Here is a 17061-nt window from a genome sequence, read left to right as displayed (position 1 = left end):
CCCCCACTCTCTTTATTGCTATTCTCATATCATAACAGTGCAAATTGTGTGACTCGAATTAGCGGAGTTACCATTTGTTCTACGCATGCGCGAAAATGCGACTACTTCCTTCTTGGAAAGACCCGCCCTACTCTAGTCTGATTCTGATTGGTTTAATCTACCCTAATTTTAACCAATCTAAACCTAACCGGGCTGAGTTCAGCCCCGACAACCTATGCTGACTATATATCTATGATGCTGACAACACGTAGTAATCGTTAATTTAATAGGGTTCAGTTCAGAGTTGATTGGGTTTAGGCTAGGCGGAAACGATCCTTAATAACTCGACATCTTCCGGGGCATCCTCCTCACAGTCAACATGGCTGCCTCCGTGAGGAGAGCTGCTCACGACATAGAAACGCGCAAGCGGACCGACGATGTGCTGTTGTCGGAGGGGATCGAGTTCAGCTCGCTGCTGCTGTCCCCGGCCGTGCTGGAGGGGCTGTCATCCTCCGGCTTCCAGAAACCCTCCCCGATCCAGCTCAAAGCTATTCCGCTGGGCCGCTGCGGACTCGGTGCGTCCTGTGCGTGTGTGTGCGTGCATGTCTGTCATAGTGTTTACACACGTTATCTAACGCCTATCTGTTTATTTCAGATTTGATAGTACAAGCCAAGTCTGGTACTGGGAAGACATGCGTGTTCTGCACTATCGCATTGGACTCTCTGATCATAGAGAATCCCACAACTCAGGTGAGCTGGTCCAGTCCACTGGATCTTAAAACCTTGGAAGGGGGGGGGGGGGGGGGGGGTCCAGAATGTGAACAAAATGTATTTTTAATATACAATCATTGCAATGTTTTTAATCTCAGTGATGAGTGCCATTTTCTTGTTGAAATAATGATCATTTGCAGCTTGTATCTTCCAACAATGAATCAAGTGAAATAGGGGGAAAGTGAAATTACAATCAATTATTTGGTGGCAAAAGTTCACCCTTGTGCAAGAGACACTCTTGACCCACTTAAAGACCTGTCTGTGGGCAACATACCTACCTGATACCAGCCTGCCTCTGTTCACCTCCAGGTTCTAGTGCTGGCTCCCACACGTGAGATAGCGGTGCAGATCCACTCGGTCGTGATGGCCATCGGCAGTGCCATGGAGGGCCTGGAGTGCCATGTGTTCATTGGCGGCCGTCCCGTAAGCCAGGACAAGCCCCATCTGAAGAAGTGCCACGTCGCCGTGGGCTCACCAGGTCAGCGACTGATAGAGGAACCATGGGGGGAAGTCATCACCTGTGTGTTCATCAAACCTCCATGCTGTTACCTGGCTTTTATACCTGTGTTCCTTGTGTACCTGGTCATGTCCGCAGGTCGCATCAAGCAGCTTATTGACCTGGGGATGTTGTCCACAGCCAGCATCAGGCTATTTGTTCTGGATGAGGCAGACAAGCTACTGGAGGAGGGCAGTTTCCAGGAACAGATCAAGTAAGATGGACAGACAATGAACAACGATGCATACATTCAGACAGATATATTTCAACAAGATCGAGGCTGTGGTATATGCTCATTATATCACAGGCACAACTAAAGTTTCGCCGCTGCGTGATATAATGATGATGACCATATACCACTGGCCTGAAGTGAGCTATTGCTTTTATAAAAACGGTTACCAAATATGGCAATATGAAAGTAATATACACACAATTTAAATAGTTTTTATTCATAAATAATACATGTTCAAAATAAAATAGTCCCTCCTGGCTGCACATAGAGCGAAGAAGTTGCTGTGCAGCATAGGTAAGTTTACAGTAGCTAGCACCACAGGGTATCTCTGGTTTAGCTAGTCAATTTGGTAGTTGGAAAACAAATTATACCGTTGAAAGAAACGTGACTTGTATGTTAACAAGCCACAATAGTGTTTCAGTCACTCAGTGGCGTTTTGAGGGTAGTTGCTTACTATTTGATAACTACAAACTTGGTCTGCAGAGTGCTGCTTGAACGCCCTTCACTTGACATGGAGTGATACTGAATTGTACAAAGGAATGACATCATAGCGGTGGTATACGCTCAATGTAACACGACTATGAACCAATCGGATCGCTTGATTTAATAAGGGACCCGTTTTCTAAAATAGGTTAAATGATAGAGCAACAGGACGGCACGGCGAGTAGAAAGGCTGCTCTACAAATGCAGGACCTGGGTTCAAGCCCTTGACACCCTTTAGAGAACAATGAAGTATCTCACACACTCCAAATCATGTACACACACACACAAAATCACACACTCCAAATCATGTACACACACACACACACACACACAAAATCACACCGTCCAAATCATGTATGCTTGAGTTCAGCCACCTTCCCTGCTTGTCTTCTGCAGCTGGATCTTCTCCTCTCTGCCCGCCAACAAACAGATGCTTGCGCTCTCTGCCACCTACCCAGAATCCCTTGCTCAGCACCTTGCCCGCTACATGAGAGAGCCCACTTTTGTCAGACTCAACCGCAATGACCCAGGACTCAAAGGTACGGGCATTTCAATAGTCAGACTGTCATTCTAGTATTACTATTACCACCTGAATACACATTTTAAACGCTTCCATTTCTTCCTGTGGCCGTCTGGTAAATGACATTAAGCAGAGTGTAATGTAACGTGCAAGCTGATATGAAAATACTCAACTCTGAATGAAATGACAATAAGACAAAACCAAATAAGGAATCATGTTGACTGTGACGGGTTGTCTAGCTCAGGCAATTTTCAGTATGTGGAAGTTGTTTGTTGTTTGTTAGGAAAACGAACCCTGAAAACCCTCAAAATATGCTGACTGAATATGCCGAGCACTGCCTGAATGAAGGTTAGCCTGTCCTTGTCTGCCCCCTGTCAGGTTTGAAGCAGTACTACAAGCTGGTGAAATCCCATGCTTTGCCTCACAAGGTTTTCGAGGAGAAGGTGCTGCTCTTACTGGAGCTGTTCAGTAAAGTCCCATTCAACCAAGCGCTGGTGTTCTCCAACCTGCACACAAGGTGACGCTGTTGGTTTAATGCATACCTTCTATAAGTGACAATGCTCTTGATAATCATCTGAGAACAAACATATCTTTAACTGGGAATCTGCTCTTTTGTGTGCTATTGAATTCGTGCATGCATGTGAACTATACAAATTTAATTTGTACTTTGGAAAACCGCTTCCTAAATCTGTGTGTGTGTGTGTGTGTGTGTGTGTGTGTGTGTGTGTGTGTGTGTGTGTGTGTACAGGGCTCAGCACCTAGCAGACATCCTATCATCCAAAGGCCTACCTGCTGTCTGTATCTCAGGTTAGAAGGGGGTTGGAGCAGCAGTGGTATTTCTGTAAGGGTGGAGTTAGTACCATGAGTTGGGTTGATTTATGTCAAATGAGACTTGTGGGAATTTCAGCGTATCTTTTGTATTTGTGGCTGTCTTAAATTGATGTGATCTGATGTGATGTGACGATGTGTGCAGGTGGACTGAGTCAGGACCAGAGACTGGAGGCCATGTCGAAACTGAAGCAGTACCAGTGCAGGGTGCTGATCTCCACTGATCTGGTGAGGCAGAGACATCTTGCATCACCCTCAGTGGACTTACTAAATGCGTTGCATCAAAAGCACTTCACCAGCAGCCACTGCTGTTTACTATCAAGCTTCTATACTTTGATCCTCTCTCTCAGACTTCCAGGGGCATCGACGCAGACAAAGTGAACCTGGTGATAAACCTGGATGTGCCTCAGGACTGGGAGACCTACATGCACCGCATCGGACGGGCGGGGCGCTTCGGTCAGTCTGTGATACGGTTTGGTTACCATGGCAGCATGACATCAGAGTCAGCAGCAATTACGGTTGTTTGACGTCCAACATTTACACAATCTAATTCCTTTGTGTGTGTCTGAATGCTGATTGTTTACATCCGTAATGGTCATGGGATTCCTGCGTAGTTTGGGGTTGTGAGGAATGGGTCGGTCGTAATGGTAGTTTCATCAATGTTTGTTCAGTGTTTTTAAATCTATCTGTCTGTCTGTCTGTCTGTCTATCTACACATCTATCTATCTATCTATCTGTCTGTCTGTCTGTCTGTCTGTCATGTTAGGGGTGAGAGGGTGGGCGTGGAGTGAGTTGGGAGGAAACTCAGGGTAACGGGGGAATCTGTTGTAGTACCGTAAATTCCGGACTATAAGGCGCACCGGTGTATAAGCCGCACCTGCAAAGTTGACTATTTTTTACATATATAAGCCGCACCGGACTATAAGCCGCGGGTGTTTTAATGGTATTTTTTTTTTTTTTTTATTGTGTTTTAATGTTTAATTACCATAAGGGTTCATGCACAGAGGGGATTGTCGGGAAAGAGATGGCTGTTTGAGGAAGCTCCCATTTATTAACATTTCAACAAAACAACATAACACAACACCACCTGTGTTGTTTTTTACAGTGCACACAGTGTCCGCGGTGTGGTGAAAAGAGGGCAAGAGAGGAAATTAAAACAGAAGTGGATTTATAGTTAGAAAGAGTGCTAAAAAAGAGAGATTTTTTTTTTTTTTTTAAATCCATAGATAAGCCGCACCGTTATATAAGCCGCAGGGGCAAAAAAAGGCCAAAAAACGGGAAAAAAGGTGCGGCTTATAGTCCGGAATTTACGGTACTTTGCTTTGTTTGCCTTGCGTCATTTTTGTGACTGTGATGGTGTCCCCCCTTCCTTATCGCAACAAATAATTGAACACACACAACGTATTGTATCAGTTTCACATTTTTAGTATTGATACTTATCGATACTTTTGACAACCCTAATTTAAACAAGCTAAAAGCTTTACTAGCCTCACCACATGTTGTACTTACTTTAGAAAAGCTGAAAGTGAGGAGAAAGTGCTTCACTTGGTGCCTCTAGGAGACTGTGTGTGAGAGAGAGACTTCAGGCTCATCTCTTTTCCTCCACTGACTCAGTTGAGGATTGTTTTTTCGACACCTCTTCAAATATCTTTGTTGTTTTGTTTTGGCTAATGGTGACATTGCAAAAGTGGAATGTTGTTTTCAAAAATATTGATGGGAAAAACTCACTGTTGCCACATGAAACAGTCAACATCATGGTCTTTCTCCTCGTGTCATTACTGAAAACACTTTCTCCTACTTGTGATTTGGTCCTAAATTACAGTTGATTTGCTCGACCAAGAAGCATCGTCTGCTCTTTCTGCCCGCATTAAACGGCTCTTGGAAAATTAGCTCTTAGCCGCTTTGAGTGTTGGCAGGTTTGTCCCAACTAGCAAGGTCAATAGGTTCCTAATCATCTCAATTGAATTATCATAATTGTCTTGACTTAAAAGTGTGTGTTGCCTGGGAAACGAGATATCATTCAAATCTAGCTTGAACATTGTGCCTGTGTGTGTGTGGGGGTGTGTGTGCCCACCCAGCACACCCTTCTTGCCCCTTATGAGTGAATGGCTGAGTGTTCTTATGAGTGGCTGCTGATAAGGAGTGTGCTTTGTTGGCAGGCACTCAGGGGCTGGCAGTGACCTACTGTTGCCATGGCGAGGAGGAGAACAAGATGATGGCCATCGCTCAGAAGTGCAACCTGACTTTGTCTCCGTTGCCATGTGAGTCCTGTCCACATGACTGATGAAGTGCTTCACCTTCGATTCGTCGATCAACAGAAAATTAATCGATTCGAATTTTGCCAATTGATAAATGATGTAAAATAGTCTAATATAATAGTCTAATATAATGTAATAATATCGGAAAAGAAAATGCCAGTTACATCAGCTACACAAATATGAAGATTTGCTTGCTTTTTTAGATTTGATAGGCATTTGATTGCTTTTTGACATTTTATAGACTAAATGAGCAAGTGATTAACTCATTGAGTGCCATGGACGAACATGTTCGTCAATTGGTTTAGTAACGTAGAGTGCCAAGGACGAACATGTTCGTCAATTGCGTTTTTTGACGGTGGGACGTGGATCAAAGCATCAGGCATCTCCTGTACAAATATTGGAGCTATTGAAGGTGTATAACCTATTTTACGGACTCATTAGGTGGCGACAGTGCTCTCCAGATTACAGAAAGGTCCCGCAAACTGCAGCAAAAAGCCGTGATCAAAGAGAAGCCGATGCATGCTGCAGCCAGAGCCATATAGATTGCTCTGTCTGCAGCTGACGTCGGGCTGCGAACATCAGTCAATCCGCGCACACAACTGAGCTCCTCTGCCTCTGTCTGTCTGTCTGCATATAGTTTCTCCACACAATTACCCGCCAGAAAGGCAGCACCCGACGCCGAACGGGCAAACCTATCCCTGCAGTCCCGTTTGGCATTTCCTTGTCGCGCTGGGAGACGGCCGGGAGCCGCCCGGCGCAAAAACGGAGGCTCCGAAAATAGACTGGGTGCGTGTGGGGAGGAGTTTGCAGCTGAGGCGGGGAGAGGGGGGTGGGGCACGCAGGCTCCACAGAACTACACCACGTCACTACATCAGAAAATATTAGCTAGCGTCAGTGAATGTGCTTGAAATGCTGCATTTCACAAAAGGCGGAATAACTCAGCTTCTAATTTGAAAACTGTCTTTTTGCTCAAAACAGCCTATCTTCTCCGGCTCATAACTAAAGAACGGAAAATGGGATCAATAAACTTTTTTTTGCAGATGATAGAAGAGAGTCTCCTCGTTCTTTGTGCGTGTTCGGTGTTTACATAGTAATATCACACAATATTCTGTGGGCCTCGAGAAATCACTGAAAACGCTCTGAAACTCTGGCACTGGGAGCTTCCGTTCTCCAAAAGTGGCTGGCACTCAATGAGTTAATGTAATGTAATGATTAATCAAAGAAGTTATCAATGGCTTAATCGAAAATGAAAAGAATAATTTATGCCATCTTGTGAAGGGCTCATGCATGGGTGGAGTATCTCAATCAAATTTAAAATGCAAGTCTCCTTCAAAAACGATCCAAAACTGTAGGATTTGTGCAAAATTATAATGCCTTTACTTTACATGGCAATATGTATTAAAATGACCAACGTGTTGCGAGGTCTTCATCAGGGTCTGAAAATAATTGATAGTTGCTTCCCTAGTCCACATGTTTGCTTGGGGCTTGGTGCATCGCGTGCTCCCAAAATCGTGACAGACAGACAGACAGACAGACAGACATCACCCGCCCACCCACCTAGGCACCATGGTGCACTGCAACTGTGCGCCATCGGCTCATACTAAATCACAGTTCACTCACTGATGACATCACTGATGACATTACAATTGCTCAAATGACATCACTGCTGACATCACAATTGCTCAAGTGACATCACTGATGACATCACAATCGTGACAGACACTGCCACCCACCCACTTAGCAAATTTCTACCTACTGCTTTGTGTGTTTTTGATATGTTATGTTGTCATTGATGTTACTGCTGCTGTGATGCCAGAATTTCCCTGCAGGGATAAATAAAGTACTCTGTCATCTAAACATTGTCTTCTATCCTCTCAGCCCCCATAGAGCCTGGGTTGATGGAGGAAACCTGCGACTGGGACGTCAGCGTTGAAGCCGCCGGCCCAGGCACCGCTCCCCCGCTCTTCTCCAGGACAGAGAAGAAGAGACGGGTCAAGACTGAAGTCCCTGCTGCTTCCTCCTCCAGGGAACAGGAACCCAACCCTGCTTACCCAGAGGACAGCAGACCAAGCCAGCAAGGGAAGAGCCACCCTACACCCAGGCTGGAGGTGAAGGGTGACAGGCATCCTAAAAAGGTATCTCCCACAAGGGATGTGCCCCTTGCCACTCCTCTGGCAGCAGCTGATCCAGTGGCCTCTCGTAAAGAGCTGCAGGAGGCTCTGCCGAAGATCTCACCCCTCAGCTCCTTCAAGAGTCAGAGCTCAGTGTTTCTGACCTTTGAGGAGGCAGAGCTGGACTTCCACGACTTCATCACCAAAGGGTTGGGCCGATCGGTAGAGGTCATCAGGCAGTTCAAAGGTCAAGGAGAGGATGATGGTCTCCAGCAGGAACATCGAGAGATCCTCACACTCCACGACGACGGAGGTCTCGCTGTCACACTGATGCAAAACCGTGAACGGCGAAACCCCGACCTCTCACGTCCGAGGTCAACTTCTGGTTCTTCAAGCTCCTACTCTGACGAGGAGGAGAACCATGCGGAGACACTGGGAGGCTCGGATCAGACTAGAGTAGGCGAACACAGAGCGGTCGCCGTCACCCAGCCTCAGACTGAAGCTAGACAGAAATCCATTGTGGCCAAACCAACGGCAGGTCTCCCTAGAACCAAAGGTCATACTCCTACGTCCAAAATGTCTCCCCAGACAACCTGTGCACCAAAGGACAGCGCTGTCTCCCAGCCAGACAACAGAGAATATTCAGCAGGCATTAATCAGAGCAAGCAGACCAACCAGAGGGTTCCTGCACATACTGGTAGAGATGAATGGAGGGAGGCGGATGGAGAGACTGGCAGAGAGAGCAAAAAGATAGGGAAGGAGCGAAAGAGGCAAAGGCAGGAAATGATCAAAGCAGAGGAGGAGGAAGAGGAGGAGGAGGAGGAAGAGGAATGGAGTACTGAAAGTTACTGGAGAGCCTACTACAGAGCCTGGGATCATTACTACGCCTCCATGCCCCCTCATCAAGGGCACGGTTACCATGGCTACTATAGTGTAGCCCAAAACTGGATGGCAGCGTATCGTATGAATGCCGTCTACATCGAGGAAATGCTGAAACACTGACTGGTCGATAGGACCGTCTACTGACATTTCCATTCATGTTGTCTGTCTAACAAGAACTCGGTGTGCGCAAGGCGAGCCCAGGAATTTGTCTCAATATCGCTAATAAGTTTTGCACTTTTGAGCTGAAGTTATTCCTCAAGTCTTTCTGATGATTGACTTGATTGACGATTGTCACTGATGATGTTTAGTGCTTAAAAAGTCTGCTTCATTGAAAACATGTCCTGTATAATGACCAATTATCCTTCTAATAAATCATGCATTTTGTTTAAATACTGGTCTCTCCTGGCTCAGCACATACAGGGTGTATACGAGGGATCAGCCGCGTGGCATTTTGGTAAACAAACCGCGTCACTGGGTGGCAATGGAGCCCAAGTGGCGTGAGGCTTGAGTGTCTGACTCTAGCCAGTTAACTTTTAAAAACTGCCGACAGTTCACACAACTTTAACACGACATGCATATATTATACATCAAACTCTTTGGCTACTTCTGCTCTCACTCAGAATGTCAAAATATAATCGATGTGATGTATAGTTTTTGAGATATTAACGTTTGTTTGGCACAACTCATACGAATAACTTCCGCGGGGTTCCGCATTTCTGGGTGGCGAGTGACGTCACGCTGATTCGTCCGATTGACTCTCTGCACTTTAATGTGAAACTACTTGATTCTTCGCCCTTTTTTGTTCCTTTAACACATTGAGTGCCAGCGACACCATATGGCGTCATTAGAAATTTACCGTAGGCTGCCAGCGACGCCAAATGGCGTCAGTAAGTCCAAATTGTTTTTTTGAAGGGGGGGGGGTGTCGATCTAAGCTTCTTACATCGCCTCTTACAATATTGTAGCTATTGGAGGTCTATAACCTATTTTACAAACCCATTAGGTGGCGACAGCACTCTCCTGATAAGAGAAAGTGGAGCCAAACACACAGAAGAAGTCGCTGGGGAAAAAGGAAATTGCATCGCATCCGTCCGTATGCATCGACATGCATGAAGCCAAACGCCAGCTGTGCCCGCAGCAGCTGCATCCGCTGTCACAACTGAGCACCTCCGTGTCCGCTGCGACAGCACATCTGCATAATCAGCCTTATTATTCTCAACTGGAAGCATGGGAGCCCGTGACAAACACACGCGGAACCAAAAAGCTGGATGTCGCGCACCCTTCACTGTGTGTGCACAGCAAACTCAGCAGAGAGCCACCAGACACACCCAGGAGGAGGCGTGTGCAGTTGAGGGGAGGGGGGGGGGCACGCAGAGCAGCATACACTTCACCCAGACAGACCCAGACATCAGAAAATTAGCTTCAGAGTCAGTGATGTGCTTGAAATGTTTAATTTCACAAAAGGCTCATTATCTCAGCTCGTAGAAAAAAAGGGCTGTTTTTGGTTCAATCAAGCTATCTTCTCCGGCTCATAACTAAAGAACGGAAAATGGGATCAATAAACTTTTTTTTGCAGGTGATAGAAGAGAGTCTCATCGTTATTTGTGCGTGTTCAGTGTTTACATAGTAATTATTAAAGAAATTATATGACTGTTTTAAAATGCATTGCGGCCTATGTGGCACAGCAAGCAACCTTTTGCCCAAGGGCCGTGGCACTCTAAAGTGTTAACACACTACAGCACTATTCATCTAACAGTGTCTCTAGAAGGGAAGGTGAAGAAAGGGACAGAACTGTAATTTCAGCAACCACCTCATGAGGAAAGGGCACAGCAAGGTCAGACATAAACAACATGCCACATGCTCTTGATTACAGGCTAATCAACCACTACCTCCCATTCCCCCACTCAGCACTGGGGAGCACAATTGGAAGACACCCTTGAATAAATCAATTTAAACCATGGGCCACTTCAACCCCTAATTGGGCCAATCTGTGCCGTCATAGGCTAGTAGTCTAGTTCTAGACATCCAGGCAAAGTTTCCCCAACGTTTCTCAGACATTCAGCTCTTCTTTTGAAAAGGTTACGGTTATGGTTATGAATTGCACAAAATGGGATGAATGCATGCATACCAGGATCACTAGTTGCTACCGGTCGTATTCATCCTCACCCACGCAGGTGAATGGTTATCTTTTTATGCACACACTCAAACAGAACAGAATGACGTGTCGTGACTGTCAGCCAGTCTCCCAGAGAGGCAGATTGAACAAAACGCGAAGGCTTCACCAGGAGCCATGAACCACGGGTGAAGAAATGATGGATCTGGACACTTTTTGGAACGAAACAATTGCGCACAACAACGAGACCCAGGTGGACACGGTGTTCCTTGTGTTCAACTGCGTCGTGCTGGGTTCCACCTTTGTCCTGGGTTTACCTGGGAACTTGTTGGTGTGTTGGGTTGTGTACAGAACCAAGCGGCTCCAGACCTGCGATAACGCGCTGCTCGTCAGCCTGGCCGCCAGTGACCTCCTGAAGTGTTCCGTGGACACCCCGCTGCTGCTCTTCTCTTTCCTTCATGACCATGAGACGGACAGTCGGGTGTCGCCGGTGTCTCTGTGCGCCCTGCAGCAGTGCACCTATGCCCTCTGCAGCTGCGTGCAGCTGCTCACGCTGGTCAGCATCAGCGTGGAGCGCTTCCAGTCCATCGCCTTCCCGTTCCAAACCGAGAGGAGGAAAGCGCGCGTTCGTCTTTGGATCCTGTCCATCTGGGCGTGCGGGTTCGTCTTGGCCGCGGTCTCACTCGCCCTGTCCGAACAGGCTCTGTTTTACACGCACTGCCGTGGACACATCGGGGGGCGCCGTGAAGAGCATCCTCGGTGCGCAGTTCCGTTTGGAGCGTACGTTTTGGTGCTGGTGTGGGGACTGTCGCTGACTATGATTGTTATTCACTACGTGCGGATTTTTAAAGTTGTGAGGCAGCACAGAAAAAAAGTGTTCGACCACGGAATCCAGCTGAGGGCGACAGTGGCGGGACACGTGTGCAGCTGGCTCCCTGCTTCAGCACCCGGGACAGCGCCGCTGCGCGCACTCCCCTCTCTCCTGGGCAGCCCGCAGCCTCCCCGGCGCACGGTGCTCCTGGTGGCCGAAGCCAGTACCTCCTGTGCGGACACTTCTGCGGGAAGCGTCCCGGGCCGACCTCCAGATATCGTGGGGGCCGTGTGTCTCCTGACGCCCTGCGCCAGGGAGCGGGGGAAGAAACGCATGGAGGGCAAACTGGCCCAGCGCTTCGGGTATATCATCATCGCCTTCACGCTGTTCTGGATGCCCATGGTGGTGGTTACTCTGCTGATCATCTCGTGGCACAAAACTGACAGAGTGAGTTTTATGTGTAATACAACATTTTACTATGAAAGAAATACTTTTTCATAAATGTAAGCTAATAAAGTAGGCGACAATAATGCCTGGCAGTTCTCATGCAGGGAAATTGGAGAGACACCTAATGGCACTGGCAGGTAGTGTCACCTCGTGGAAGTTTGTGGCATCTCAGTGGCACATCAGTGACAGCTAGTGGCAATAGAGTGCCAAAGTCACGCCCTCTTCTGCATACGAACCAAGGGATTTTATACATTTTCACCATTGATTTTTCCATCAACATTTCATAAAATGCTTCTAAAAATAGCTTTACTTGGTCAAACCAAGCAATTCAGCTATATTTAGAATCAGGAGAGATCTATTTTCACTCCGACCAAAACAAAAATTAAATGGATTGAAAAAAATAGTTTTAAATGTTTTTATTTTTTATTGAAATGGAATATGGTCTCTCCCAATTCTAAATATAGCTGAATTGCTTGGATTGACCAAGTAAAACAAATTTTATAGGCCTAAGCATTTCACAAAATGTAGATGATAAAATCACCACAGGCTGCCACTGAATAGCCACTGAGATGCCACAAACCACCACGGGTTGACACTACCTACCAGTGCCCCCCCCCCCCCCCCACTCTCTCTTTCTTCCCCCAGTTTCTGATGGAGCTGGAGACATCAGCCATGGTGCTGACCTGCGTGCCGGCGGCGGTGGACCCGCTCATCTACACCATGGTGACGCGACAGTTCCGTACCGCGCTCAGTCAGATCCTCTCCTCCATCCGTGGCTGTCCAGTAAGACTGAAGGCCTGATGGCTCCGTGCTGACAGGCACCTGCTTGGAATGAACACTTGGTCACATGGACTGCTGCTCCGACTGACTGTAATTGTGGGAATTGTAAAAACCCCTCTAACTTGACATGCAAATCTGTATGCTTGAACACATATGCTTGCAGTGCTGTAATCAAAACCATTATAATTGAGTCGATGTCAAGTCCAAGACCATAGATACAGTCGCGTTCGAGTCAAGACCAAGTCCAAAAATAGGTCGAGACCCAGACAAAGTCCTGGACAAATCGAGTCCCATTCAAGAAGTACAAAACAGAAATAAGCAATACACCCCGCCCTTCTAATGCAAAAGTGATCATCAAGGAGTTTATTATTTTTCTCTGGATGAATGAAGAAGTAGGCTAGATCTGGACTGCATGTGACTAGATCTGGACTGCATGTGACTAGATCTGGACTGCATGTGACTAGCCAATCATTGTATTGGAGATCAGGTGGTGGGGGAAACATGTTGTGCATCTTTAAAAAACAATCATGCTGGGGGAAATCAATTCAAGCAGAATAAGAGTAGGCAAGCCTAGTTAAGCCGGACCTGGACTGCTGCTCAACACTCACGCATGCGTGTTTCAACAATCGTCAGTCAGTCAGTCAGTCAGTCAGTCAGTCAGTCAGTCAGTAAGCTCCTGAGACATTTCTTTGGCCGGCCCGTTCTGGCGAAAAGAGAACTGAGTCCACACGTTTTGTTCGATAGTGGCCGAGACCAAGTCACAATAGGCACAAGACCAAGACAAGCCCAAGTAGGTCCTGCATGCTTCTGCTCTCACACTCTCTCTCTCTCTCTCTCACACACACACACGCACACACACACACACACAGAAAAGTCAGAGGTGTGTGAAGAACAGAGCCCACAGGTTTTGTATTTGTGGCAGATATAGATGTTTTTATCAGGCGTTTCACAGTCGGGACACAAGACAAGGTCATAAATAATATCCAACACCTGACAAGATACGCACAGCAGTAGTCTCAACAACGACAGGTGGCAGAGGAGGGCAAAGCAAAGAGTGAGAGGGAAACGGACTGAGCCCAGACATTCAGAGGAGAGTATGCAACAGAGAGAGAGAGACAAACACAATCACAGACCTCTGTTTTTGTTGTTTGTAAATAAAAACGCAATCATTTGACACTTCGAGTGGAGAGATGTTGACATAATCATTTGAACTGTGGCTGACGCAAACTGACCTCCATCTTCTTTGAAACAGGGAAGCAGGAGAAGAATATTTTGTTCCCATCATTGTCCATTCAACTAAATCTGAAATAGCAGGGAACCTCACTTCTGCCATGTGTCATACCTTTTGTTCGTGTGTACAGACTTGATGCTGTGAATATGAAGTCAATGTCTATAACCCTTCTTTCGAGTTGACACTGAGAAAAGCTCTGCCTGTCTGTGCTTGTTTTCTTTTGACTCGAGGTACATTTGCGTACAGTTTCACTAAACGCTAATACTGGGTCTAGGCAGCTCTCATCACTGTGTCGAGTACTAAATTACCAGCAATACGCTAGGTCACTACTAGTAATACCAGAGGTACAAGATCTCCTGTTCCAACTCACTAAAAGTTTGGAAATGTGCGTTTGGTCGATCATATCTCTGTTGTTACTGTATCCTCGGCTGTTTGACATTGGCAGGGAAATGTTTGACATTTCACTTGGGACCAACACACATAATCAGCATAATCAATCACAGCATAACCCCATTATCAGCTCATCCCACAAATGCACGATCAATACAAATGGGGCCTCATTGTAAAGGGAAATGAACACACTTTCCAATGAGATGAGATTGAATGCTGAGTAACAACAGAGATATATGATCGACCAAACACACATTTCCAAACTTCTTTTGAGGGATTTAGAATAGTTTTGGCTTTCTTTTGGGTCGGTACGGACCTCAGAAATCGGATAGAAACTACGGCACAACAGCAGCAGAGTGGAATGGGCCTTGAGGTCTTTTCTGTGCTCTATATCAACACTGTTTTGATCTATGCCGGGTAGTAGAGGTGGGTGCTTTGTGCGCTAGGACTGAAGTTGTTCCCTGCTTTGGGGGCGAAACCCTGTCGGTGGTCCCAGTCTAACCAAACACAGTCTAGCTCCTGCCGGTGGAGCTGCTGGACTCAGAATGGTGTTCAAGACGAAACGGACCAACTGAGAGGCATCAACTAACGAGCTTCGGTCGTGGGTCCATACTAGTTCCAACAGTTAGTGGTGGGGCTTAAACGAGAGGTAATACTAGAGATAACATGGTTTTAGAGTACAGACAGAACAGCATGTGTACTTGGTGATGGCAGAGATCTATGGACGGCTCATCCAGTGTCCTCCATGTCTCTGCGCGTCCCCGCTTCAAGTTCTCCAGAAAATAAAAGTATATAAAAAAAAACACACAAAAAGGAATCCAATTCTTTGAAAACACCTAGGAGGGACAAAAAGTACAAACACCAACAAGTTTTCTAACCACATAGAGTACACATACTCCATAACTTTGAAAAATGCCCGCTGAGTTTTTTGGGGAGAAAAACGTTGACAACTATAATGACTACTGAAAGCATATTGTTGTTCACACAGGAGGTAGGGATACAACAGGACAACAACAAGAGAGAAAAAGGCAGATGGCCTTATCTAACGCCCGGTGCGAGGGCAAGGGCAAGCGTTGTCATTTGCTAGTTTCTAGCACTCAAAATGTCCCTCTTTTAATGACCAATGGGTCAGTAGTACATCAAAGGACGCGTTTCAGCGACCCCCAGTGCTAATTAAAAAGAAAAAAGGGAGTGCTAGAAACTAGCAATGACAACGCTTGCCCTTGTCCTGGCACCGGGCGTAAGGTAGGGTCCAGAGAGAAGAGAGATAAAAAGGCAGAGAGAAGAGTGAGTAAAAGACAGAGGGACAGATAGAGAAAGAGAGAGAGAGAATGAGAGGACAGCTTCACTGGTTCTGCCAAACGATGGCCAAATATTACAAAATATTCTATTAACAATATTCACAAAGAACCCAGGCTCAGGACAGATCCGTGTCGGAAATTCTCAGCAAATGCCTTGTGCTTTTTAATTAACTGTGGTGGTTTGTGGTTGAGAATGTACCTTTGTGTTCTTTTTGGTTGCTTTGTTAGAGAATTGAGTTATTTGAGGTCCGTTGGGCTAAAGAGCCGAGAGGGAAGGAAGAAAGGAGGAGAATTTCAGCGACGGAAAAGAACTACAAAACAGAAAGAAATCTCTTTTCGCTCAAACAAAACAGGCACATATTGTGTCAAAGGCTTGTAGCTGCTGAGAATTTTGGACAGAAATGTGTACAATGAACCCTTCAGAGTGGCAGCTAGTCAAATATACCATATATCGAGCCATAGAGACTTCCAGAAGAATTGAAACACGAGTTTTCAATTAACTTAGACACACACGCGCGCACTCACACCTCCTAAGTTACATACATACATACACAAATATGAAACTCACTAGTAGCTCAGACACAGACACACCTACCATGTTTCATCTTTTTAAGAATTTCTTCACTTCAGTGAAATATTGAACCTGAAAAGGAATGGTGGCATATTTATCTCGCAATAGGTTAAGTGGACCAAAATGACACAAAACATCAGGGCATGTCAAATCAGTGGGAACATGTTTTTGATAATGTAGCGTTCTTCTTTCTTTTGTTTTGATTTCTCCTTTCTTTCTCCTTGTATCTCCTGCAAGAAAGAGGAGTCAAACTGAGGCTGAAATCATAAAAAGGTGCGTTGTGCACAGTGACACGTGACTTAGTCTGGGAACTCATGTCTGATACTTTGGAGGCACACTCTCACACACCCTCATCTAAAATGACTCACGAGACATATTTGCCTCACACAGACACACACACACACGCACGCACACATGCCAGCCACACACACAAATAGACTGTATCTAAAAGCGATCCTCCGTCTCTACAGGGAGTCCATGTCATTACAGTACATGACCAGCAGAGGGCAGGCTCCACCATGGCCAGACTAGGAGTGCCTTCTCCTGCATCATTCCCAGTCCTCCTCTGGTCCCTCAGTCTGTGTCAATGAGTCTTTATCCGTCTTTCTGTGCGACGCGCCCGCTCCCCGGCCTTCACAGTGCGGACACCTTCACAATGTTCTGGAGGGCGTGGCCTGCAGGCGGGTGGGCGTCACCGTCGGGAGTGGTTGCTGGCGGTGTGGGGATGCTGATGATGGCCGTGGTGAACTGGCCGCTCTGGCAGTTGAGGGACGCTGGCTCATCGACGCGCATGTTCAGACTGGAGCGGCTAGGCAGAGACAGACGGAGACAGAGGAAGAGGATCAAGGCATGAGGATGT

General features: G+C 46.4%; 3 protein-coding genes across 3 annotated transcripts in view; 2 read left to right on the top strand and 1 right to left on the bottom strand.

Moving 5' to 3' along the window:
* Positions 1-358: 358 nt before the first annotated feature.
* ddx20 (DEAD (Asp-Glu-Ala-Asp) box polypeptide 20) lies at positions 359-8932 on the top strand (the record flags this gene model as incomplete). Its single annotated transcript, XM_083642399.1, has 11 exons — positions 359-554; positions 635-729; positions 1060-1228; positions 1346-1460; positions 2358-2500; positions 2860-2998; positions 3230-3288; positions 3455-3537; positions 3660-3765; positions 5469-5570; positions 7446-8932. The coding sequence occupies 11 exons, from the start codon at positions 359-361 to the stop codon at positions 8678-8680; spliced, it is 2442 nt and encodes an 813-aa protein (XP_083498525.1). The 3' UTR covers positions 8681-8932.
* A 1938-nt stretch (positions 8933-10870) lies between these two features.
* Positions 10871-14076, top strand: LOC310780765 (D(2) dopamine receptor-like; the record flags this gene model as incomplete). The annotated part of the gene is made up of 3 exons (XM_083641269.1): positions 10871-11929; positions 12575-12712; positions 14071-14076. The coding sequence occupies 3 exons, from the start codon at positions 10871-10873 to the stop codon at positions 14074-14076; spliced, it is 1203 nt and encodes a 400-aa protein (XP_083497395.1).
* Positions 14077-16835: 2759 nt separating this feature from the next.
* kcnd3 (potassium voltage-gated channel, Shal-related subfamily, member 3) overlaps positions 16836-17061 on the bottom strand; it is a gene marked incomplete at its 3' end in the record, with an annotated part of 164463 nt that continues 164237 nt past the window's right edge. Inside the window, exon 7 of the mRNA XM_083640948.1 lies at positions 16836-17010. Coding sequence (XP_083497074.1) covers positions 16836-17010 — 175 coding nt within the window. The remainder of the gene's footprint in view (positions 17011-17061) is intronic.

Source organism: Poromitra crassiceps, assembly GCF_964638095.1.
Source record: "Poromitra crassiceps genome assembly, chromosome: 8".
NCBI lineage: Eukaryota > Metazoa > Chordata > Actinopteri > Beryciformes > Melamphaidae > Poromitra > Poromitra crassiceps.
This window is presented reverse-complemented; position numbering and strand designations above follow the sequence as displayed.